At 42.6% G+C, this 26,290-nt stretch overlaps 1 protein-coding gene across 1 annotated transcript in view; it reads right to left on the reverse strand.

The window, feature by feature from the left end:
- The window catches only part of si:dkey-225n22.4 (uncharacterized), a 51,209-nt gene continuing 24,919 nt past the window's right edge, over window positions 1-26,290 (reverse strand). The window contains exons 18-31 of the mRNA XM_021562733.3: window positions 18,550-18,603; window positions 11,731-11,775; window positions 11,193-11,246; window positions 9,121-9,174; window positions 8,675-8,728; window positions 8,121-8,192; window positions 7,580-7,615; window positions 6,549-6,593; window positions 6,047-6,079; window positions 5,494-5,640; window positions 5,326-5,380; window positions 4,675-4,869; window positions 2,997-3,074; window positions 1-2,634 (exon numbers count right to left, since the gene is read on the reverse strand). Of these exons, the coding sequence (XP_021418408.3) occupies window positions 2,444-2,634; window positions 2,997-3,074; window positions 4,675-4,869; window positions 5,326-5,380; window positions 5,494-5,640; window positions 6,047-6,079; window positions 6,549-6,593; window positions 7,580-7,615; window positions 8,121-8,192; window positions 8,675-8,728; window positions 9,121-9,174; window positions 11,193-11,246; window positions 11,731-11,775; window positions 18,550-18,603 (1,113 nt within the window). The 3' untranslated portion in view covers window positions 1-2,443. The remainder of the gene's footprint in view (window positions 2,635-2,996; window positions 3,075-4,674; window positions 4,870-5,325; window positions 5,381-5,493; window positions 5,641-6,046; window positions 6,080-6,548; window positions 6,594-7,579; window positions 7,616-8,120; window positions 8,193-8,674; window positions 8,729-9,120; window positions 9,175-11,192; window positions 11,247-11,730; window positions 11,776-18,549; window positions 18,604-26,290) is intronic.

Raw genomic sequence — 26,290 nt, forward strand, 5'->3', positions numbered from 1 at the left:
CTTGCTTCACATATTTATTGATATTTCGGTCGTGACACCTTGTAAAAAATATATGAAGATTTACCAACTTGCTAACTAATTTTCTTCAAAATGTTTGCAGACATACTACTCACCATGCGGCTATGCAAGAGGGTTACAATCCCATCACCTGGTGATATTTGTAGGGTTGTGGCTTAAGGCAGTGTTTCCCAAACTCAATTCTGGGGTTTAGTTTTTAGTTTTTTGCTCTAGCACTACACAGCTGATTCAAATAACCAACTCATCATCAGGCTTTGATTATTTGAATCAGATGTGTAGTGCTAGGGGGAAAAAAAAAAGTGCACCCAGGGGGGGCCTCAGGACCAAGTTTTGGAAACCCTGGCTTAAGACAAATTCATTCTAGTCTTTTATTGTGAGTGTTTCAGTAGTGACATCAAAAGCATTTCTTTTTTTAAAGACGTTTAAATAAACAAAACTACTAATTAAATCAGTATCTTTGAATGTAGTAATAGAACAACTCAAGATGTTCTATTGAAATAGGTGTTTAAAAAATTACAAAAATCACAATTTGCTTTATTTTCAAACATGAAGTTTAGGAGTCAAGATTTGGGACAGCCACCTCTGAATATGATTAGCTGTATAAACAATGACTTTGTACTATATTAAATGTAACTGTATGTTTGTTATTGCCTTGGATTGTATGAGAACATATCATGAAGTAAATACATGTCCTAAGTTTGGATACTTAGATGTTTTTTTGCACCAATCATGCAGAATCACCCATATACAGTACAGTCCAACCATATAAACACATAACAGTTGATGTAAAAGTATATCATGTAAAAGGATATCATAAAATACATAAAAGCATCTGAAAATATATTACAATATTTTAAATGTGAAAAAACAACACCAAAACAGCTTAACCATTCATACACATGTCAGCATCTGTCATCTCCCATGGCACATCATGTAGCCCCTGTAGTTAAACCAGGAGGTATAGCACATCATGTAGCCCCTGTAGTTAAACCAGGAGGTATAGCACATCATGTAGCCCCTGTAGTTAAACCAGGAGGTATAGCACATCATGTAGCCCCTGTAGTTAAACCAGGAGGTATAGCACATCATGTAGCCCCTGTAGTTAAATCAGGAGGTATAGCACATCATGTAGCCCCTGTAGTTAAATCAGGAGGTATAGCACATCATGTAGCCCCTGTAGTTAAATCAGGAGGTATAGCACATCATGTAGCCCCTGTAGTTACATCAGGAGGTACAGCACATCATGTAGCCCCTGTAGTTAAATCAGGAGGTATACTGTAGTATTTTAATAAAGTATAGTATGATATTTAAAGTAAAATTTCAAAAATGTACATGAAGTATGGACAATGCAGTATGAATCCTTTGGCTATATCAAACAAAGAATGTGTTTTAACAAAGATATGCAAAACACATTTGAAGCAGTTCCTGAGGTTTAATTTCATTTATGGTATGGGTTTATAAAGGTACAAGATGAATTAATATATTATCTACAGTACCGTTTTCGTAGTTGGGATACATTTTAAGCCGAAATTCTCACAATGTTGTCTTGTAAAAATGCACCAGGCACTTACTATAGTAGCACATTCTGTGGTTGAATCCAGGTAGCCTGTTATTGTACTAATTAGCAGTTACTCTGTGTTTACCTCAGCCCGCAACATATTTACATTTTGACATGCTGTAAAATATTTACATATGGAGGGCTTGACAACAACATCTTATGGTATACATTTTTTTAAATATGTTTCATACCCTGGTTTTACAAAACATTTTTCACTGGTGTACTTATATGTAATGCCTTGTGTCCAGCAACGAGGTAGTGTTACAGTACCAAGGACTATGATGATTCTCTTTGGACAATCACCATTAAAAGTCCAAAACATATGGTTTCTATCATTTATCCTGAAACCTACAAACATACAGTATATGAAACCAAGCATATGTCTCAATATACGTAGACCTAGTTTCAGTTAATCGGGACAAATATTTCTACTGAACAGCAAAGTGGACTCCCATATGCCTTAAAACAGGGTTTCCCAACCCTCTCCTCAGGGACCATAGGTCTTTTTACATATTTGTTGTATCCCTAAACTGGCACACCTGATTCAATTAGTCAATTATCACCAAGCCCTTTACTAACGGAATCAGGTGTGCCAGTTCAGGGCTAGAACAAATATGTGAAATGTCTGGGTGTCCACGAGGAGATGGCTTTTAAGCATTGGTGTCCAATCTTATCTGCAAAGAGCCAGTGTGGGTGCAGACCTTTATTCCATTTTCAGGTGTGTTAGTGTATGGCTGGAGCAAAAGCCTGCAGTGAAACACTCCCCTTTGCCGAAAAGATTGGACATCACTGTCTTAAAGTACTGTATGACGTTGCATCTTGACCCCGACATTGAAGCCCGTCCTCCCCTCTAGGGGCCCCTTCCTCTCAGAAGTTGGGCCCTTTGCTGTAGGGGTCATTCCTGAGGTTGTAGGCCTGGTAGCAAGAAGACATGTCACAAACTCCTGGTAGTCCTGATGACCCTTGTTTCCCTGGCATTCCGGGACTTCCTGACTTCCCAGGCATCCCCTGAGTGCCCGGGCGTCCGATGCCATCCGATCCGCGAGGCCCCTGAACTCCTGCCCGTCATTAAGAATAAATACTGTAAGGGGATATGACTCCACAGAACGAGCAGTGTGTTTTCATGTTTCAGAATAATCAATGGTGATGGTTTCATATGGAGTGATGGGATATGAGGCTCTAGAAGAACATTTGTGTCAGTATAGCAAGCGAGCTAGCATTTTATGCTCTCTGGAGGATACCTTTTTAGAAGACTCCAATCGCTGATAGAAGGGGCAAATTAGTCATGATTAACCGCTAACTAGCCACTTTAGCCTCTTCAATCTCTGAATCCCTAGGTGCTAATCCCTGGGTGTACGGCTAATCAAAAGCTAGCATGTCGTTAGCACCCAATGGTTAATTCGCCATTGTGTTAGCTTACCTGACTGTCCAGTAGGGCCTGGTGACCCTGGACGGCCCTCTCCTTTGGTGCCTTTGAGTCCTCTTGGTCCAGTGTCACCTAAAGATGATTTCTAATCATTATACTGTGTATAGAATCAACATGACTCTAGCTCACCTGCTAACATAACATACTCCACTGTTACTTCAAGTGGGTAACACTTTCTATGAAGCTGTAAATACATTGAACTGCAATATATTTACAGTAGTGTATTGTATTTAATTCAATTGTCGGGCCGACTCTTCTCTCTGTATATATCAACGATGTCGGTCTTGCTGCGGGTGATTCCCTGATTCACCTCTACGCAGACAACACCATTCTGTATACATCTGTCTCTTCTTTGGCCACTGTGTTAACAAACCTCCAGACAATCTTCAATGCCATACAACACTCCTTCCGTGGCTGCTCTTAAATGCTAGTAAAACTAAATGCTCTTCAACCGATTGCTGCCCGCACCCGCCCGCCCGAATAGCATCACTGCTCTGGACTGTTCTGACTTAGAATATGTGGACAACTACAAATACCTAGGTGTCTGGCTAGACACCTTCACTCACGGTGCCAAACATACCCTCGTAAAACTGACTATCCTACCGATCCTCGACTTCGGCGATGTCATTTACAAAATAGCCTCCAACACTCTACTCAGCAAACTGAATGCAGTCTATCACAGTGTCATCCGGTTTGTCACCAAAGCCCCATATACTACCCACCATTGCGACCTGTATGCTCTCGTCGGCTGGCAGTCTCTACATATTCATCGCCAGACCCACTGGCTCCAGGTCATCTATAACTCCTTGATAAGGTAAAGCTCCGCCTTATCTCAGCTCACTGGTCACGATAACAACACCCACCCATAGCACGCGCTCCAGCAGGTATATCTCACTGGTCATCCCCAAAGTCAAAACATCCTTTGGCCGCCTTTCCTTCCAGTTATCTGCTGCCAATGACTGGAACGAATTGCAAAAATCGCTGAAGTTGGAGACTTACCTCCCTCACTAACTTTAAACATCAGCTATCTGAGCAGCTAACCAATCTCTGCAGCTGTACACAGCCCATCCAATCTACCTACCTGATCCCCATATTGTTTTAATGAACTTTTATGCTCTTTTGCACACCAGTATTTCTACTTGCACATCATCATCTGCACATCATTCGCACATCTATTGTTCATTTGCTAAATTGTAATTACTTCGCTACTATAGCCTATTTATTGCCTTGCCTCCTCACGCCATTTGCACACACTGTAAATATACTTTTTTTCTATTGTGTTATTGACTGTACGCTTGTTTATTCCATGTGTAACTTTGTGTTGTTGTTTGTGTCGCACTGCTTTGCTTTATCATGGCCAGGTCGCAGTTGTAAATGAGAACTTGTTCTCAACTGGCCTACCTGGTTAAATAAAGGTGAAATAAAAGAATTAGCAGCAAAGTGCTTTACAAGACTAGCTATGGTGTTCAGCTATTGCTCCTTATAACCAATTATATAAATGTAGTCATCTTTATAATTCTGGAAACGCACGTGGTTCATAGGTGAATTATAGGGGAGTAATGTTGTATTTCCACATGTGTTACCATGTCATAATTCCTTTATCCGAACCTGTAGATTAATGCGTTACCAAACACTCAGTAGAGTCTTTGGGGTTTCTGTACAGGTGTGTTACCTTTGACTCCCTGGGGCCCCTGCATGCCGGGGGTTCCTGGATATCCTGGTGAGCCGATTCTACCGGGATAGCCCGGGGTTCCTGAGGAACCTTTGAGTCCTGGTGCTCCAGGCTGTCCCGGGGGTCCCTTCACCGTCTCACACGGCTCACATCTGCTGAGAGGGGATAGTGTCTGCAGCAGCTGGGGGAGCTGATCTGGGAGGGCCCAAGCACAATTTGGTTCAATCAAATCAATGTTAATCAGTCAATCAATCAAGGTATTAAGGGAACCATTGTTTACAATCATTCATATGTCTCATGATTTAAACTTCTTTATTTGAGTACACCTGGAAAAATAGCCCACGTATTACCGCAGCTAAAATATTAATAGCACCAGATAAACATATTGCTATTAACTGTAATATGATGCTGTAAGGATGTTACCATTTTACCTTCCTTCTCTAACCAATACATATTCATATTGAACATGGATTCTAAGGCGTAGTCAGATCCCTACACTCAATTTACATTTCAATATGTGTATTGTTTAATCCCTACAGTCTTAAGCTGCTGAGTCAACAACGAGCTGCACGCTTTCCAGCTTACTTCAATTTGCACTTTAGTTATTGACACTGCATAGCTACCACTGGGCGGGTGGTGACAGGTACTTACTCCGCAACACATCGCCGCAGAGCTTCATCATGTGGTCGTCAGAGGGAGGCTTCCCCTGTAAGACACAGATAAGGCCAAATGGGTAAGACGGTTGATGTCTGGATGGCGAAGGTATGGAGAAACGGACAGGGTGCTTTTAGAGAAAGGCAAGGATTCAAGAGAACTCACAGGCTTCCCAGGGTAGCCCGGCGTTCCCGGTTGCCCAGGCAACCCGTCCTCGCCGGGAGATCCCCGTGGGCCAGCGGCCCCCACGTGTCCCATGCCCCCTTTCTTCCCATCGGTGCCTCTGACACCGATATCCCCCGTGATGCCTTTCTGATGATCGTGAGGAGAAATATGGTCACAAACTGTATATAACTAAACACAGTATATAGGACCTTTGCATACAGAGCTCGATTGCATTTAAAATGTCTGTTATAGCCTACAATATATCTGCCTTGAGACTAGAAAATGAATAAGCGTTCCAGAATAGGTGTTCAAAGAAATCATAGTGTAAATATGCCGACATGCATCTTTTAAAATGTGAATGTTGAATTTGGGGCCTGATGTGATATGGATTTCACAGTAGGTTTACTGTCATGTCTACCTTCACCCTGCGGGTGTGATGTCGGAGGCTTCATGGTATGATGTGTTCAGTAGTGTTCCTCAGAGAGGATCTGGTCTCTGGTGTAGAATGAGGCAGAATGGATTATAGCTAATGCAGCAGTGTAATTCTACAAACCTGTCCTTTGCCTCCCCTGGGTCCAGCTTCACCCTGGCAGAGAAGGGAGAGGAAAATGAGAGAAAGAGCCTGTTAAAAAAGTTCTGCTTGTATATCAAAGAAACGCTCTCTTTCAGAAGCTCTTCATTCAGTCCGCTCTGATAAAAGTACAAATATTTTTTCTTGCTGCTGTCTTACTTACTACAGTTGATGCAGAGGTACATTTTTTTATTTGTTATAAACCGACATACTGTTGGCCTAATGCTGTTGTATATCAAACACGAGTCACAGCCAGTGCATTGGCCACAGGGAAAGTTATGACTACAAATTGTTTACCCATAAATAGTGTTATGTAAAAGTGACAGGCAAATCCACTGTGCCTGATATTGGCCGAGGCGCCATCTGTGGAGGGGGGTGGGTGGGGGGGGGGCTCTGTGAAGACCGAGGAATAAAAACGTTTTGTAGTTCAAGTTGATTTGATATCCACTGCCACCCAGTGCCCTGGTCATGTAACTGCACTCACTGGTAAGCCGGGGTTCCCAAGGGCCCCATCGGTGCCTCGTTCGCCCTGGAACAAGATACAGGGTTGGGGGTATGGATGATGGGAGAGGGGAGGAAGATGGGAGGCATCATAGGAGGGTATAGGAGAGCACTCGCCACTAAAAGGTCATCATTAGTATTCACAGCCAAGGAGAGACGCAAGGGTCTCATTGACCTTTAAAAAACACATCACCTGAGTTTCCCCTACCTCCCCTCTCTTCCCTCCCTTCCAACCACTCTGCTCTGAAGTCTGCCTTTATCACGGTCACCCTGCTGTGATTGTAAGGCTATAGGAAGTACAAATCAAAGCACAGAGCCAAAGACACTACACTCTGTAGTCACAGCACAGGGTCCTTAAGGGAGGACTGACTTCGGTGCAGGAAAGCGTTGTTCCTCGTGATTAAGACATGACTAACACTCATTATTTTCTTGTCAGTGTCCTGGAGAGATATGAGTATGTACAGTACAGTGCTCTAAATATAGTGTAGGACTCTATGCGCAGTATAGGGTTCTAAGGAGCCTACAGGGTAAAGAAAGTAGCCTTACCTAAGCACATAGGAGCAGGATCCAATCTCCTGTTTCTGTAGCGTAAGGCAGCTTTATGTAGTACACAACCTGGACAGGACTCTAGTCTATCGCAGAGCCTTAGCCCCAATCTACTTTATCTCCTTAATGCTGAGTGCCAAGCAGAGACGCATTGGGTACCATTTTTTATCTTTGGTATGACTCGGCCGGGGATTGAACTCCCAACCACAGCGCCACTAAGGAGTGTTGCAAATGCAGCATAGGGTTCTAAGTACAGTAGAGTACATGGTTCTAAGTATGAACTTGATTGTTTGGATAATAAGACAATCACTTGTCCTTATTTTATGTGCTGTGTATGGCGAGCTCTATAGGTCACTGCAAACAACCATCCATCAACCCAATAACTAAATGTCACTATGACAAGAATAAATGACAATGAACTGAACCACCCCCTGTGTCAGAGACAGACAAGAGAGAAGATGACAATACCTGACTTCCTCTGGGACCCGCCTCTCCAGTTTCTCCCTGAAAAACAGTGTATAACATATGGCTGTAATAACCAACGAGTAGGCGTCTGGGCGTGCCTGCATACAGTCTGAAGGACAAGCTCTCAGTGTGTGTGAATGACAACACGTAAGAGGAATGAAATATGCATTATGCAAAAAGACATCAGCGCTTACTGCAAAACAGGCACATGAACAAGCTCCCTGATACCGAGAACCATAAATCATTCATAAATCATGTCTTTAGAGCCGCACACTGCCTCATTAAGCCAAAAGGCCCCCCTACAGGCAATAACACTGTTATGTTAGCTGAGATTTGGGCTCAATCTCAATTCGTCTTTCTGTGATTCTTTGCATCCTATCTCCTTGTCTCCTTCTCAACCGTATTGGAGAAAGTCAAAGGCCCCTCCCCTCAGACCTTCTTGTCTAATGCTTTTTGAGAAAGAAGCAAGGAAAGAGGGTGCAAGGAATCAAGGAAAGATTCATTGAGACCTGAAGTCTTTGTTGGTGCATGCTGATGCCCTTACCTTGGGACCTTTGAACCCAGGTAGGCCATTAGTGCCCGGGGACCCAAGGAAGCCTGCCTCTCCTGGTGTGCCCTAAAAGAGTGAAAAAAGCATGATGAATAGCTGGGGTAAGTCTTCTTAGCGCAGGCTCTGGGTGGAAGTAGTCTGTAGGCAGAGCGCTAGGGTCAGCTTACCGGGTCAATCTACAGTTGCTACATACATTTTTGTACTTATAACTTAATGATATGTACCTATTGATTATTGAAGAATATAACTTCTAAATGCCTCATGAGTTTAGTTCAACGGTCATACCCCATCAGAACCCAAAATAGATGCTCGTTTTACTCCAATGTTTGTAAACAAAGTAAATGTAAAGACACACTCTACAGCCTCAAGACATGGTTAAAACTATAATTTTGATATCATGGCTGGTCAGTCCTTGGATCCATAGTTCTGTCTATGAATTTGGTTGCATTTCTCTAGCCCCATCCCTCAGCTTTTTACTGAACCATGGATGTATGTTGTCTGTCCGTAGTCTAATCGATCACGGAGTGCGTCTCTGGTGCCTTTCTCACCTTTTGGCCTGGCATTCCTGGAGAGCCATCGGAACCTCGCTCCCCCTCGCTTCCCTGAATAGACACATAGGAATTAAACACTGACACACACACACACACACACGTTCGCACGCACACATTCACACACACAAACACATGCACGCACTAAAACACGCACAAACACACATGCACACACTCAGCATTGCCAACAAACACAGAGCTGATGAAGCTTCCTTTGTAAAACAGAAGGCTATTTGAAATTCAAGACAATAGTCTATTTACTCAACAACGAAAGACTAGAATTACTTTTACACCCTAAACGCACTTTGGTAAAGAAATATCACATTGGGAGAGATAATTCTAGTATTATCAGTAAGCCATTCGGAGAGTAGAGAAGAGCCCACACACTGGGGATGAAAAGCTGCAGCATTAGCATAATCACTCATTAAAATGGGTGATGGACAAACCTTTGGGCCATCGCGTCCACTGGCTCCAGGGTCTCCCTGGGGGCCTTGAATTCCCTGGGCATATAAAAACACAGACAGTTGGCCTGCAGGCAGTGTGACAGGATGCGTGACAGCTTAGTCACCAACCACTGAGAGGGAATTAGATGGCAGATGCCCCATTCTGGTTCATAAAAAAAAAAAAAGGGGATGTGCAAAGTGGCTTTAACCCTACCCATCTGCAAATACACTTAGCTATTGTTCCTCTTTGTTGATGTTAGGATGACTACTGTTATTATTCACTGCGACCGGTCTATTTGCACGTTAATCACTGATATACAGTAATGTAATGTGTTCAAAACCATATCCCAGACCACAAGTGTGTGTGAGTAATTGTACGAGGGTCAATAATGTGAAGTTAAAAACTGCACTGAACAAAAATATAAACACGACATGTGAAGTGTTGGTCCCATGTTTCATGAGCTGAAATAAAAGATCCCAGAAATGTTCCATACACACTAAATGTGCACAAATGCACAAATGTGTTTCCATCCCTGTTGGTGAGCATTTATCCTTTGTCAAGATAATCCAATCACCTCACATTTGTGGCACATCAAGAAGCTGATTAAGCAGCATTACCATTACACAGGTGAACATTGTGCTGGGGACAATAATCGTAACCAACATCAGTGGGCAAATGCTCGCCTTCGATGGCCACTGGCACGCTGGAGAAGTGTCCTCTTCACAGATGAATCCCGGTTTCAACTGTACCAGGCAGATGGCAGACAGCGTGTACTGCATCGTGTGGGCGAGCGGTTTGCTGATATCAATGTTGTGAACAGAGTGCCACGTGGTGGCAGCGGGGTTACGGTATGGGCAGCGGGGTTACGGTATGGGCAGGCATAAGCTACGGACAACGAACACAATTGCATTTTATCGATGGCAATTTGAACACACAGAGATAGTGTGCAATTCATCAGCCGCCATCAACTCATAGTTCAGCAGGATAATGCACGGCCCCATGTCGCAAGGATCTGTACACAATTTCTGGAAGCTGAAAATGTCACAGTCAAAATGTCACCAGACATGTCACCCATTGAGCATGTTTGGGATGCTCTGGATTGGCGTGTATGACAGCATGTTCCAGTTCCTGCCAATATCCAGCAACTTCGCACAGCCATTGAAGAGGAGTGGGACAACATTCCACAGGCCACAATCAACAGCCTGATCAACTCTATGGGAATGAGATGTGTTGCGCTGCATGAGGCAAATTATGGTCACACTAGATACTGGCTGGTTTTCTGATCCACACCCCTACCTTTTTTAAAATCTGGGACCAACATGCATATCTGTATTCCCAGTCATCTGAGATCCAAAGATTTGGACCTAACGAGTTTCAATATTTCAATTGACTGATTTCCTCACATGAACTGCAACTCAGTGTAGATACCATGTCTTTACTAAACACTACAATTCATTCAAATTTGAGGGAAGAAAACCTTCAATTCAAATGTAGATGATTGCTCTAACTTAGTAACACGTGTAGTTATGCAGCTTCACTGAACCAGAAGAGGGCAGCAATGGAACACCATATGATGCACAGCTCGATGGCTCTGCTTGAATAGGGACAAGCTGTTACTTACTCACCAGTGGAGGGTGCCCAATCACCTCGTCTAATCATAGTCCCTTTATGGAACACTGTCAGAGCTCTCTTAATGCATAATGGATAATTAATTAAGAGAGAATTACATTTCAGCGACAATTAAATAGACATGTTACAGTACGTGATGTGTATTGTAATTCCTCCCGTGGAGAAAATGACTGCAATTGAAATAAAGTAATAAACATACTCGTTCATTACTACATTTACATTTGAGTCATTTCGCAGACACTCTTATCCAGAGCGACTTACAGGGTGAAGTGCTTTGCTCAAGGGTACATTTTGCACCTAGTCGGCTCAGGGATTCGAAGCAGAGACCTTTCGGCTACTGGCACAACGCTCTTAGCCACTAGGCTACCTGCCACCCTAGTATGTGTGCAATCGGTTAAATCATTGAACTGGGATTGCTTGTCATTGTACAGATGTTGACACCCACCTGTGGACCTTTTGGACCTGTCGATCCCTTCTGCCCAAGTGCTCCTCTCTCTCCCTGTTGGATGAGAAGAGATGAATGCACTGCCTCCCCTGCAAGGTAGTCCATCTAATTACTTCTGTGCCTCAGAAATCCTCCTTGTATTGACTTGAGGCCTGGGACTTTTCTTACTCTAATATGGTCTCAGCTTTCAATCTATCTCTGATCTCCTATTATTACAGTTATTGACTGGATATTAGTAGCAGCGTTATTTTTTATTCTGTTCTTACATGAGGCTTAAAGACTGTCCTTGCATCCATAGCTCTGTCTATGAATTTAAGTGTTTACATTTCTCCAGCCCCATACATCAGCTTTACCAAACAAAGTGACAGTGCTTCTGCATCTGCATTGCTTGCTGTTTGGGGTTTTAGGCTGGGTTTCTATACAGCACTTTGTGACATCAGCTGATGTAAAAAGGGCTTTATAAATACATTTGATTGACAGTGCCATTCTGCCTTTAAATACTTTCTTATTTACTCACATGCAAATAGGAGAGTCTTACCTGAGGTCCTGTTGGCCCCGCTCCTCCAGGAAGCCCCCGGATCCCCTGGAGATGACACACACAGCAGGTCAGCTGACACAGCAGTGGCACAGTGAGTGACAAGAAAAGCGGGCCCCAGTTTAATTGCTTAGTAGTCAATTCATAATTTCCCCCTCCTCTAGTTACAGTACCGCCATTAAGGCATTTCTAGAATGGCACATCGGAGAGGATGAATAAAACAATCTGGCATGGCAAACCACTTGTTGCAGTGTGGAGTGCTTGCCTTGCATACAGTACATGCCAGTCATCCATTCCAATGAGGCCATGATGAGCCACAGTGGAGGGCATTGGGAGACCTTTGGAACACATGCCCAGATGCGCTGTGATGATTGTTTTCCTTGCATTCTAAATTGGTTTAATGGATCCCGCGTCTCTTCCCCCTGGTTTCCGCTGGGGGTCCGATACGCTGTATTCACCTCATTTACAGCCAGCGGGGCCTTCATGCACTTTGCTAAGTAATTACACACAGGAGAGGAGAACAGAGTGCCAATACACCACGTGCTTAGAATTTCAGAGAGGGCCATTGTAAAGACATGCCCTCGCCACCCACTGGCTTAGATGGAATCAACCTAACCACTGAGGTAGTAGAGGTGATAGACTGTATGTTCACCTGTTTAAATAGTCATATGGTGTTAAACTCTATTGTAATACTGCTGAAATAAATAAGCAGGGGTGAAAGTAAGGCGGTACAGTCCGGTACGGGGGGGTGGGGGTACGCCCAGTAAAACATGCACTTATCAAAACAATTCATTCAAAATGTTAAGAAAAACGGTAGGTTATTACACCACTTTTCATAATCTACGCTCCAAAATACGATGTGGTTTGACGAGAACACAGAAAGTTTGCCAAGGAAGAGATGAGTGGCTGACACTGAGACTCACAGGGACAGCAGTGGATTCTGGCCTAATGACAATGGTAAACTATTGTCATGACACTTTGTGATGTTGTGTAACGGATGTTTCTTTCCTTTCATCACTGTTTGGAGGGTGGAAATACAAGTATACAAAGCATACTCTGTGTATTTCCAGCCTGCTCTTTCCATGACAGACTGACCAGGTGAAAGCTGATCCCTTATTGATGTCACTTGTTAAATCCACTTCAATCGGGTAGATGATGGGGAGGAGGCAGGTTAAAGAAGGATTTTAAAGCCTGGAGACAATTGATACATGGATTCAGACAGTGAATGGGCAAGACAAAATATTGAATTTCCTTTGAACGGGGTATGTAGGTAGTAGTAGGTGCCAGGCGCACAGGTTTCTGTCGAGAACTGCAATGCTGCTGGGTTTTTCACGTTCAGTTTCCCATGTGTATCAAGAATCGTCCACCAACCATGGGCCATCATCCCTGTGGAACACTTTCGACAGCTTGTAGAGTCCATGCCCCGACGAATGGGAAAAAGGGGGGGGGGGGGGGGGGGGGGGTGTTCAATATTAGGAAGGTGTTCCTAATGTTTGGTATTCTCATTGTATGTTGCGAGTGGGAAGCGGGACCAGGTGTGACACTATGTAATTCTATGATTAGACCCATAACATTTTTTGGTAGGTCCCGTACCGGGGAAGAAATGTATTCTACTTTCACCCCTGGAAATAAATTATGTTCTTAGTACTGCAAAGCCACAGCGCAAAAGTGATAACCAATGTAGAGGGGCTAAGGTTAGAAGTGAATGACAATAGAATACCTTAGTGACTGCTTCCTGTGTCTGAGGTGTGACTTATTGATAGATTCATGTAATAATGTAGATACATATACCGGTTCCCACTTTAGATAAAGAGTTCTACAGGAAACAATGGAGCTGTCTGGGTGGGATACTGTTTTTACAGACCTGCTGAAAATACATATCCATTTTCCCTGGAGGACTTTCAAATACCACATGGAAAGATAAAAAGCTGAGCTCTGACCACGTTCTCCATTTTCCCTGGACGACTTTACAATTATACCACATGGAAAGATAAAAAGCTGAGCTCTGACCACGTACTCTAGCATCAAGCTGGTAAAATCGATAGTTTGCAGAGTTTCACAATTTTTAATAGCAAACACAAAAAACAGAGGGGTGTAGCCGTTGTTTGCATTAATCAAAACATACCTGGGTAAATATGGGCACTATCATTCTGAAAAGAAACCAGCATCTGTTATATCAAACATTTCCCAAAACAACCCTAAGAAAACACTGATAAGATATGGCCCCGTCCCAACTGAAGGTGTGTTTTATTTTGAAGCGGGTCCTGGATTGAGCGGCTCTATTACTCTGCAATCTCTCAGCACCACACCTGCGTGTGCGAACACACACAAACACAAGAACCTGCTTCCGTAGCACAGTAAATAAAATCCCAATGAATGGGGTTGGAAGAAAGCGCCATCTGACACTGCTGGACCTTTCCCTGCCCCTAGTGTATTCTGTCTCCATTGTAATTAACCTGCTAGAGCACAACCACTTCCACCCACAGTGGAATGCATCCAGATCATCAAGGGGTTGGCTGCTGGAGTGCCCACACTCTTAGGAAAAGGTGGAGAGGAGGAGAGAGGGATACGAGAGGGAGAAGAGGAGAAGAGAGGAAACTGGAACACGACAGTCCCTTTGACATCCCCCACTGCTGCATGCTGTTTGGCATTAATGACACATTTGATCAGAAGAGGCCCACATTGATGAAAAAGTGCTTTTGTTTTAATGCCTTAGCATGCAAAGAGAAAGCTTGGTGAGAAAAGATTGGGACGAGCTGACTACTTTGTTTTCGAGGTGCGGAGAGTGCCTCAGCACGCAAGGGCGTATGCTTTGATGAATTTAAAGGCAATGGGGCCCCTGCCAATCTCCCTTCCAAAATGGCAATCTAGACCTACTTCTGTATGTTTTAGCGTATCTAGGGACTTGCTAAAAGCAGGCTAATTTAGTCAGACAAGCAGAACATATTACACTCTTAGAAAAAAGGGTTCCAAAAGGGTTCTTCTGCTGTCCCCATAGGATAACCATTTTTGGTTACAGGTAAAACCCTGTTTTGTTCCAGGTAGAACCCTTTTGGGTTCCATCTAGAACCGTCTGTGAAAGGGTTCTACATGAAACCCAAAAGGGTTATACCTCGAACCAAAAATGGTTCTCAAAACGGTTCTCCTATGGGGAGAGCCAAATAACTATTTTAGGATCTAGATAGCACCTTTTTCTCTAAGAGTGTACAGTCTATAAAGTGGGTGACAATGACGACCAAACCAGACTTTTATCCTGGTTTATTGAATGTAGGCCTATGGCTGGAAGTGTTAGCACCAAATAAATGGAGACCTCAGCAGCAGTGTGACTTAACATTTTAGGGTAGCGTACAGGCCTCCTCCTATCCCCAAAAAACTAGAATAGTGTAGGCTGGCAGATAGTGATATTGAGACATTTCATCTTACCGTCCAAACGCATTGTATGCAGCTGGCAATACACTTGTATCCCCCATGGACCGGTTTGATCCTAAAACATTCTCCATTCCGGATACAACAGCATCAATTTCCTCCTTAACTAGATTTAGTGGTGAGAAGGAGGGAAAAATATGTATACTTTCTTTACATAACACCATTTTCCACCACCATGCTAGAGTGGCTAATGCTAATTCCTGATGTTGCACCCTGCTTTTAGCCAGGGGTAAACATCAGACTGCTGCAACCTGATAGGCTTAACGCGATAGCAACATCCAGGACTAGCATTCCTAGGCATTAGCCACTAGCATGGTGGTGGAAAATGGTGTTTCATAAAAATGTATTTCCTCCATTTTTTTTTTACACCTTCTCGCCATTAAATCTAGTTAAGGAGGAAATCGATGTGTTTGCAGCCTGAATGGAGAATGTTTTATGTACGAACCGGTCCACGGAGAATACGAGTGTATTGCTGGCTGCATACAATGTGTTTGAACAGTAAGATGAAATGACTCAATATCACCATCTGCTGGCCTTTGGGCTAATCTATGTTGTACCGTTTGTAAAACAGGCAGTTGGATTTATTAGCCTAGTCCTGAATTCAGACCAAGGCTTAAGACTAATCTTTTTGTATCTGCATATCAGCTATCCACATTTATAATGAGTTCTTTTGAGCCTATTTGAAATGAGAATCAATGTGTTTACTTACACAGTAGGTATTTCTTCTTCGCTATGATCAGCTTTTTTTTTTACCTTTATTTAACTAGGCAAGTCAGTTAAGAACAAATTATTATTTTCAATGACGGCCTAGGAACAGTGGGTTAACTGCCTGTTCAGGGGTAGAAAGACAGATTTGTACCTTGTCAGCTCGGGGGTTTGAACTTGCAACCTTCCGGTTACTAATCCAACGCTCTAACCACTAGGCTACGCTGCCGCCCCGACAGCTTTGACAGCTTTTCAAAAGTCGACGAATAGGCCGACAGTTGAAATCACTGACTCCTGACAATTCAGCTCACAGAGGGGAACTCCCGGAATGCAGTCGCAAGTAGCCTAATTTCAGTCTATATTGTCAATTTTATTTGTACCTGACCTGTTTTTAGAATATGGTGTTTGTTAACATGTCATATTCAAATCGAAGCACATTTTTATTTGATAGGAAGTCATTTAGTCTATTTGATCGGAGACACATTTGGATGTAAAAAAAAAAGTGTCTGTCTCATAACATTGTCATAAATATGGTCTCCAGTCTGTAGGCTACTGGAAAACCACATAGGCTCCTACTCTTTCTACTACTGGCTACATGATTTATGTTACATTACTTGAGTCTTGGTGGAGTGCCGCAGCGCTGCATCTCTCCAACAGCACCCTGGAGAAGCGCGCTGGGCATGGACAAGATACATTTTGTGCCCCTGACTTGTGACCACTGCTTAACATGGGGCGTCATCGGCGCTCACCTAAATAGCCCATATGCCACTGGGTGAGAGAAGTTTCCATTGTTTTTGTGCAGAATTATGTGAGCTGGTATGTGTTGTTGGAGGTACATCTTGTTCAGTTTAGCTCGGAAAATGCTGCCCTCGTCAATCTGGTCCGCCTAATCCTGCCCAATGGGCGGGCCAGCCCTAGCCTGGCCAAACTAAATCTTCAACCGCATGCTATCCAATTGCAATTTCTCAAAACTATTATTAAAACGCTTAACAAATCTCCCAACATGCATGCATGCCACTCATATTAGCTACCTCACCCAATCAACTGCTGCACTTCAGTTTAGTCAATCCCATGTTCTGTTCTTTGCAGCAAACAAGGATGAAGCGCAATGGAGACAGATGGTTGTGATCCCACATCAAGACCACTGTGGATTTACTCATGATGGCCATTACCATTGCGGGAAAACAAGCATGGAGATGGCCCAAACCCCTGAGTGGTCCAATACATCTGGTAGAACCGTTCAAAGCCATTCTCTCTCATTCAAGATTAGCTTCACTCTCTAAGGGACACATTTGAGCTTGAGATCCATGATGCTCATCACTTGAATCTACACAACTACTCCATTGATACCAATGCATGATGTAAGCGAGGATTCGAGGTACTTGACATAGGATTTAAATGTGCTCAGAAAGCATAAACACTACAGTGGTAAGACTGCAGTGTATCGCCCAGGGTGATTTTGATGCTGCAATCCAGCCCCAGCATCAACAAGACTCATTACATGCAAGAAGGGAAGCCTGTTAGGCTGTTATATTCCACTGTTGTTATGGCAACTCCTCTCAAGAGGTACACTAGTTGGAGAACTCTGTGATTTGATGGGTGGAGCTATATTGCATGCACTGAGGTCAGCAAACATTGTGGCCAAGCGCTTGGTGTGGCACCAATACGAGGTTGCGTGCCTAATTCCTAATGTCCTTTTTTCATGAATCTTTACGAAGTCACTTGTAAAGCAGCTGCTGGTTATAGGTTTTTCTGCTGAGTTGATGGGAAATGTGTTTGTTTGGAGGCACTACGTTTGTTGCTACATTCAGTTTGGGTGACAACCACCATTGCCAGTGGTTATAACTACAATGCATGTGTGTATTCTACAGTACGTGAGACATAGCCAATGGATATACAGGTAAAATAATGGAAACAAAGTGTATTGAAAGCAGGTGCATCCTCACAAGTGTGGTCCTGAGTAAGAGTAAGAGTAAGCAATTAATATTCCATCATGCTTATGGTCACGTATAAAAAAGAATACCATGGCCGTCTCAGTCACCAGATCTCAACCCAATTGAACACATATTGAAGATTCTGGAGCGGCGCCTGCAACAGCGTTTGACCACCACCGTCAACAAAACACCAAATGATGGAATTTCTCATGGAAGAATGGTGTCTCATTCTTCCAATAGAATTCCAGTCACTTGCCAAGGCGCATTGAAGCTGTTCTGGCTCGTGGTGACTCAACGCCCTATTAAGACTCTTTATGTTGGCGTTTCCTTTATTTTGGCAGTTACCTGTATCTATACTGTATGTGCCTAAAACTTTGTGAATAGCCAGTAGTATCTACTTCATGTGCATTCAATGTTACGAATCACCAATGGTAATGTGTGCATTACAAATTCTGCCCAACAGATTACACATTTCTTTACAGCAGATTAAAACAAACATCGAAAACAATGTATTCTTGACTTATTGATGAAAGTCGTGTCCAGCAAATGTAATTAATAATGTCGGGACTTCTACTTGGTGAGAGTCAGAGAAGTGCATCTGTAAGCAGTATCCGATCTCTTTGGTCTCATGCAGAGAGGAGGTTACAGTGCAGCACACACACACACACACACACACACACACACACACACACACACACACACACACACACACACACACACACACACACTACAGCTACTAAAGTGCTGACTGACTCACCGGTACCCCCTGTTGTCCATCAGCACCAGACATTCCAATATCTCCTTTGTCTCCCTGTGAAAGAAAGAGAGAGATTGAAAGTAAGATTGAAACAGCGTTAGATCGCCTTCATTGTTCGGCACCTTTGTATACAGCTCACGTGCACACCTAGTAATCAGAATGCTTATATAGTTCCAGCACGTAAACGTCAGCCTAAAATTGTGACATGTTGCCAATTCATTTGGATCCCACATGCAGCTCAAAAGGAATGTAAGTTAGTGAGTCGCATTGCATGAAGCAGTGGGAGATGAGGTCAATCATCAGAATAATATCAGTATTCCTGTGACCTCTGTTGTCCGGCAGTTAAAGCCACAGACCTGGGCACACATGTACAGCCTAGGCTACTTCGAGTGGACCCACGCCCTTCTGACTGGTAAACTCTTCTACCTTTCCTGTCTCCTCTTCACTGTCCTATCTCAGGAAAAACTCAAAATCTTTAAAACAAAACAAGGGTTATTTATGCAAACATATATAAAGAATAATATAAGTAATCCTTCCTTATTATTTATTATTTCTGAGCCAAGAGGTGGATCTGGTTTAGACTGTAGGTGGTAAGGTGAGACTGAAATACATGAACCATGAATCACCTCTTGGTAAGTTACACATGTTAGCAGTTGTGGCGGGGACCTTCTATTCTTGTTCCCTTGTCCAGTCTCAATATGGTTCCACTGTACAAAGGCAGTTAGCATCCCATGTGCATGTCCCAGACAACCGGTGGGCTGACCACAGCTCATGCTTCTATCTTAGTTATCTTTATTTTACCTGGAAAGAAAGAGAAGAGCCCTTATTCTCATCTAAATGCGAGAGCAGTCCTTGTGGTACTATATTTATAATTTGCTCAAATAGAGAGCTAGCCAGGTGGTTGGTTACTGTTACAGCAGTATTGTAGACATACAATGTCTCTCATGAATATGACTTTGCACTAAGTACTGGCTGATGGAACATGTATTTAAACAATACTGGTAGGGTGGTGAGGGTGAGGAAAGTGGTGAATAAGCTTTGCCTCTGTTATGTTTTTTCTTTTGAAGTGTCCTGCCACGCTGCGCACATAAAAACATACATGCCACCAAACCCTGTAATTACAACAAGAAGACGCCCTGATGTACCAATAAACGGGGTTAGAGACATACATCTTTGTATGCTATAACTGTTAGAAAATAGACAAGTGCAGAGTTTCTGGTTCAAAAGACAAGGAGGACCCCATGTAAAACTCTAGCGACCAGAATTTTCTTTACAAACGGGGGACATAAATAATGGCTAGTGGCTAGGTTTTGTGAATTGAGAGTTGTAAAGAACTAATGTTTTACTGATATTCAGTTAAAATGAGGATACAGTTGCTCTGAAAAACTAAGCTTACTGTGCTCCCTGTTTTACAAATGAAACAACTGAAAATGAACACAACCTTCTGTTTTGGCACAATGGGCATCTGGAATAGGTTTGTTGTATCCATTTTTGTATCCTTCTTGGGGAGCCAATTTGACTTGTTATTGTTGTTTTCTGAATATTATCTGATCGCAACCAGTTCTAAAATATTAGAGAACATTCCAAACCAGCAATTCGTCAACAAGCACCAGCCACTTGGGAAAAATGCAATGTGACACAAATTACACACACATATGTCAAACATACAGTAGTACCCTGTATATAGTCTATTTTAATTGGAAGCAAGAGAACAGAAAAGAAAGGTCCAAATTGGTTGTAAAATATAAAGTAGTCACAGGAAATGGGAAAATATGAAATGGGAATGTGAGTTCCATAGAAAGTCATCCTAAATATAGCACTGTAGATGTAACTGATATGTACTTTTCAATTGAAGTTGTTTTTTCCTTCAGCAAAACCTCCATAGACTTGTTCTGTGTCCTCTCCAAAGTAATGAAGGGAACCAGATTGACTGTACTCATTAAAAAGTTGCATACATTAGCAAGGGTGAGAAACATTGAAGTCATAACCTTGAATACACTCCCCATTCTCCTCTCCCTTCAAACAGCACGGCACTTAAATGGCTAAGCCGGAAAATAAAACCCACACAGAGGGCCTTGATTTACAATTAAATCAGGATGAAATTTTGGTTCGTATTTGCTAGTTGTGTTTGGGTTTTCACTGAGCTCCCTGATGTAAAACACTGCTTTGCACCGCAGTTATTGATGGAAGGTATTATTCCAGAAGTTCCTACAGAAAGTCTGTCTCATGAAGCCTGCTGTTTGTTTTCATAATCCCAAGCAGCTACACTGACTGTGCAGTGTGTTCAATGGTGGCTACGGCACGAAGCCAGCTTCCCATTATTAGGCTTCTGCTTGTCAATGCCTTTTAATTATGAGGGCTCAAACATTGATTTTGGCAGCTAAATGCTGCATCACAATCATATTAGGGTGGCATTACAAGATATTAGAAAGGGCTCTCTGTGTAGCGACTAGCTAGCCTCTTCATGGGTTTTTTGACGTACTGGACCTGGAACGTGGTTTAAATGGGAAATTTTTCAAAAATGGCTGCCTCCTACTGTTGCCTGTTTGTACGGAGACTGGACAGACATCGTAAGAGCTGAAACTGCATGTGTTGTCTCGACGCTCAGCCACCGAGCAACAACACAAAAAGCGCTTTCTATCCCAGTGTAGGTGTGTGACAACTTCACTCAACACAAACCAACTAAAGCTGGGACTAGGAGTGACAGCACCACTCCCCGGAGCACTCGGCTACACACATTACAGGACTTTTTCCTAATTGCTAGAGGTTCAGGAAACTGAGGCTAGTTGCCCATTTGTGGAATGGTAAAGAGTTTTGAGTAAGCAGGTGGATAACAAGAATGGGAGATGAGAATTCCATTTTAGAAAAGTGCTGTGTATGTATGCCAATAGTTATTAGACAAACATTTCCTGATTTTAAAAAAGCATTTCCTTTCTTCCAGAACCTCTTCCACAAGTCTTCTATGTGAATAGGGCAACAACCACAAAGAATATATAATTCACGTGTTCCATATGTAATTGTATGGCAATAACACTAACAAATCATCAAAACCATGTAAACAGGTCATGCTTAGGGATAATACCCTATAATTAAAAAGCCAAATTACATTCAGCAGATATTTATTGCGATATGCAACTGGAATCTCAACAAAGGAGTAACATAGGGAGTTCCCAAATTACAAGCCGGTTTTTAGGGACTCTGTGTATCATATTGCCAAAGTAATTAACACCCTCAGTTTTGTTGAGGTATCATGCGGTAACATTTTCTATAACATTTACGTTTGAATCAATTAGCAGACACTTATCCAGAGGTGCGTACAGTTAGTGCAGTCATCTGAAGGTAGCTAGGTTAGACAACCACCTAAGCCATTATATATAGGCCATCCACTTATAGATATAATGCCCTCCATTGTCTGCCAAGAGTATTAGTAAGAGCTTGTGGTTCCACACAACAACCTCATAGATACATAAGCATCTGTAAATGCATTCAAAGCAATGCTCATAGAATGTCCTCCTTCAGCTAGCAACAATGAACAAGGGAGTTTCATTTGAGGCACCTTTTCCTGAATGACGTCAGAATCCCATTGTAGTGTTACTGAGCTTCCTCGAGTGCTAATCTAATTGGCACTAGTCCTGTAGGGAGGCTTAGCCTAAAACAGAGTGGGCTACAGCTTGGCTTACATTCTGCCAACTTGTTTAATTCAAGGATCAAATCTGGTGTCCTGTTATTGTACGTGTGGGCTACTGAAGCAGCGGGGGAAGGAATCTTGATGTTGGGGCTTTAGCCAGTGATGGTGTTTGTGTGTGTGTGTGTGTGTGTGTGTGTGTGTGTGTGTGTGTGTGTGTGTGTGTGTGTGTGTGTGTGTGTGTGGTGCTGAGAGTAGACATATACACATGTATTACCCATCTGCTACACTACACATCCCCTGGTTAAAGATCCTAACAGATTCATCCCCTGGTTAAAGACCGTAACAGATTCATCCCCTGGTTAAAGGTCCTAACAGATTCCTCCCCTGGTTAAAGGGATAACTCAGGAATTGGGGTAATGAAGCCCTTTATCTACTTCCCCCAAGTGAGATGAACTCATGGATACCATTTGAATGTCTCTGCATCCAGTATGAAGGAAGTTAGAGGTACTGTAGTTCTGCGAGCCAATGCTAGCAGTTACCATAAACTTCCAGTCATTGTACTAACATTAGTTAGCAATTTCGCTAAAGCTAGTTAGCAACTTCCTTCAAACTGCATGCAGAGACATAAAAATGGTAACCACAAGTTCATCCGACTCTGGGGAAGTAGATAAAGGGATTCATTGCCAAAATCCTGAAGTATCCATGAAGGACCCAAACAGATTCATCCAATATGTGCACACAGACAGACAATCCTTCATGAAATACTCGAGTATGCCTTTTTAATAATGCATGCATTGAGTATGCAAGTACAAAAAAAAACATGCTCAATGGCTTCAACATGAGGGCCTCAATAAGACATTGTTGAAATTAGACCAGGGATAGTGTAATCGTATATTTTATCCCCAACTATGAAAATGTTTTTGTGGGAGGAATTGCCCTGGTCTATACTTCTGTAAAGTCGTATAAGTCTATAGTATAGGCCTCATTGACATTAACTGGAATAGGCAGCCCGGGTTTCAGTATTGTTTAAAGGACAACTCTGTGTAAATCAACGATATTTACAACAAATTTGAGTTTTATATGTCTGTGAAAGTGTGGATAGTGTCGAGATTAAAATGTGCTTGTCTAATTGTGTGTGTGTGTTCGTGCATGTGTTCATGCGCGTGTATGTGTGCATGTGTTTTCCTAGGGCAGAAACCTCACCAATGAAACTGACAGGCCACGTCACAACAGCTAATCACACAACCTAATGATGTGTGCGTTGGATGAAAGAAATTGGGCGAAGGATTTGGCCTGGAATCTGTTTTACTAGCTCATGTGGCATTGGGACATTTTTACTGTCCTCTAATCTCAATAGTCATGCATGGGTCATCTTTCTCAGGGATTTTGAAAGAGATGGAAGAAGATAGAGAGGGGAGAGAGAGAAGAGTCCCTTCTGTCGTGACGAGATGGAGAGATAGACATGAGCTCTGTAAATACATAAGGCACTGTGAGTATTAGGTTGGGTAACTGGTGTCCTGGTAAGAGATCATCCCCCTCCTGATGGTCCAGTGCTCATGGATTTAAGATCTGGGTAAAAACCCACCTTTACCCCTAGCTAAAGGTATCTGCTTAATGACATGTTTTTGTTTTATATTTGCATTATATTTAAACACTTTAAAGACCTTCAGAGTCCCATTTCTGTTATTGTATCATTTTTTAATCTCAGACCAACTTTCCTGGAGGCTTCCAAACCAGTAAACTAGACAGAGAAACTACTTCTACTAAATGATAATGATAATACATAGAAATTATTTTGCGCTTTTGTTTCAGGCCCTAAGATATTTTGGGTCTGCCAACTGTCATAATTTAGAGATGAGAGATGCAGGGCACATCTAGTCTGGGTACAGTCATTTTTTGTTGTTATTTCTCTGTAATACTACAAGCCACCTAGCAATTTTATGAAGTTGGCCTATAGCTGTGCCCCATCGGATTTGTGGGGTCCATGTTGCCTCTGTGACATGGCGTACAAGGAGTGGAATGTTAGCTAAACATACTGGTACCTAGGCTATGGCACTTCCATTGAGCAGGCTAAACTGTTTGTTGGAATTCAGAGACCCTGACCTGAGAAGGGATGGGACAAAAGAGGGAGTAAATCTGCCATCCTGGTCGATAAGGGGAAGATATACGTCTGCTGAAGCTAGGTCTAGAGGTGCCCTCTGTAAACATTGTTCTAGCGGAAATCTCCAATAAAAAGGAGAAGATAGTAAAAACCAAGCCAATATCTTGAATGTCTTCTACCGTTTTCCTCCTGAGGTATGTTGGAGAAGCGGAGGTAGTTCAGTGAACCATGATTGTCAAATGAGTAACCTTGCCTGAGGGCTTGTTTTAACTCCCAGATGGGATGCAGAGGCTTTAGCTCATAGGGTTAACACGATGTTAAAGCATAAAGACCACCTGCGTTCAATACCAAGTTGTCATAGTTTAAGTTTTGCTACCGGGTGAAGACTAACATCCTTCAACATTCATAACATCCTTCACCAAAGCCTAGGTACCCTACAACAATTGCCTGCCATTTAGATGTTATGGAATTAGGCATAACAACAGGTTGCCGAGTCAAGTTTGCTTGTGTGTCCCAGGATCTCACCTAGCCCTGTCAGTGTCTCTTCTGTCTCTTAGCTCAGTGATAATCACACCATAACCAAAATCAATACACACCCTGCCCCAGGATACCGTGTTGCTAACTCACCCACCTTGGAATATTTCGACTGCAGAGAAGAAAATGGCCTTGTTTTTACCCAAAGAGCACAACACAGTGTAACACACAGCAAACACACTCCTAATGTGTGCTCCCAGAGCAAATATTTTGCTAGGTTTGTGAGTCCACTGGAAAAATGGTTGGAGTGAAAATATTTCACCTTGTCCTGCAAAAACCTTGAGAACGAGCCAGCCGCCATGAAACATATCACACAATGCAACCCAAGCAGACTCGTGGACATATCCCATTCATGAGATGTTTGTGGTGATTGATTTCACTTCCCTCCTGTGGGTATAATTGTAGTACAATTTCAGTATTGGGTATAACTTCAGTTCAATTCCTAATGTCAGCAGAAAATATAGATTTGGGCGAATAGTAAAATGAAAACTAACCCATGGAGATTGTTAAAAACATAAAACTCACAAATAAATGTCTAATAATGGTTGCATTTATACTTGATATACACATGGATATTGACTTTATACATTCATTTAGAAGGCGTGCGTGCTCTCTGTCAGTGAGCAAGCAGGTGTTTGGGTAACAGCCAGGCTAATGGTAAAGCCATGACCTCACAGGCATGCAGTGTGTTACAGTGCAGCAGCTAGACATGTTGTTAACAGGAGGTTGTGAGTATAGTACAGGTACAGGCCTATAGCTTGGCATGGACTGGGTGCTGAGTGGGGGGGTGGCCCTCTGCCAGTAATGTGAAACACCCCCATGACAGGACCCAGGACCCCAGCCACCTGAACTGTCAATGGGGGTGAGTGCATGTCTCATTCAAACTGCCTGAGACTGGAAATACACGCACGTGCACACACACACACACACACACACACACACACACACACACACACACACACACTATTCTATATGCACCATCAGTGTTCAAATTCACCAGTGGATCTCAGTGTAAAGCAACACTAACTAATTGAATCACGCCATTGGTTTGTTACAATAGTTCTCCAACATGTGTCACAAAAAAAAATAAAAAATCACACACAGTTATACATAATTACACTGACTTCCAGGATCACTAAATCATAATTTCAATCTGATGATTTACTGCAAGTCAAGATTGTGCACTGATTGTGTCCAGATGGGTTGAAGTGAATGAATCTGTACAACAAGTGAATTAATCAATCTGTACAACCCAGTTCAACAATGTCTCTCTCTTTCATTAGAAAAGTAAACTGTATAAGATCCGGTAGCACAAATAACATTACGTAGATTTGTCTCACTGAGTCTGCACTGCCTTGTGATTCATTCATTTACCAACCATTACAATGGGCTGAAAGGTAGAGGGGAAAACACTCTTTCTGACTTTTCCATCCAAACACAATCTTTGTTAGGAGTCACTAATCCAATAAACAGATTTG

This window comes from Oncorhynchus mykiss, chromosome 15, assembly GCF_057628025.1.
Source record: "Oncorhynchus mykiss isolate SJ-2025 chromosome 15, ASM5762802v1, whole genome shotgun sequence".
NCBI classification, from domain to species: domain Eukaryota; kingdom Metazoa; phylum Chordata; class Actinopteri; order Salmoniformes; family Salmonidae; genus Oncorhynchus; species Oncorhynchus mykiss.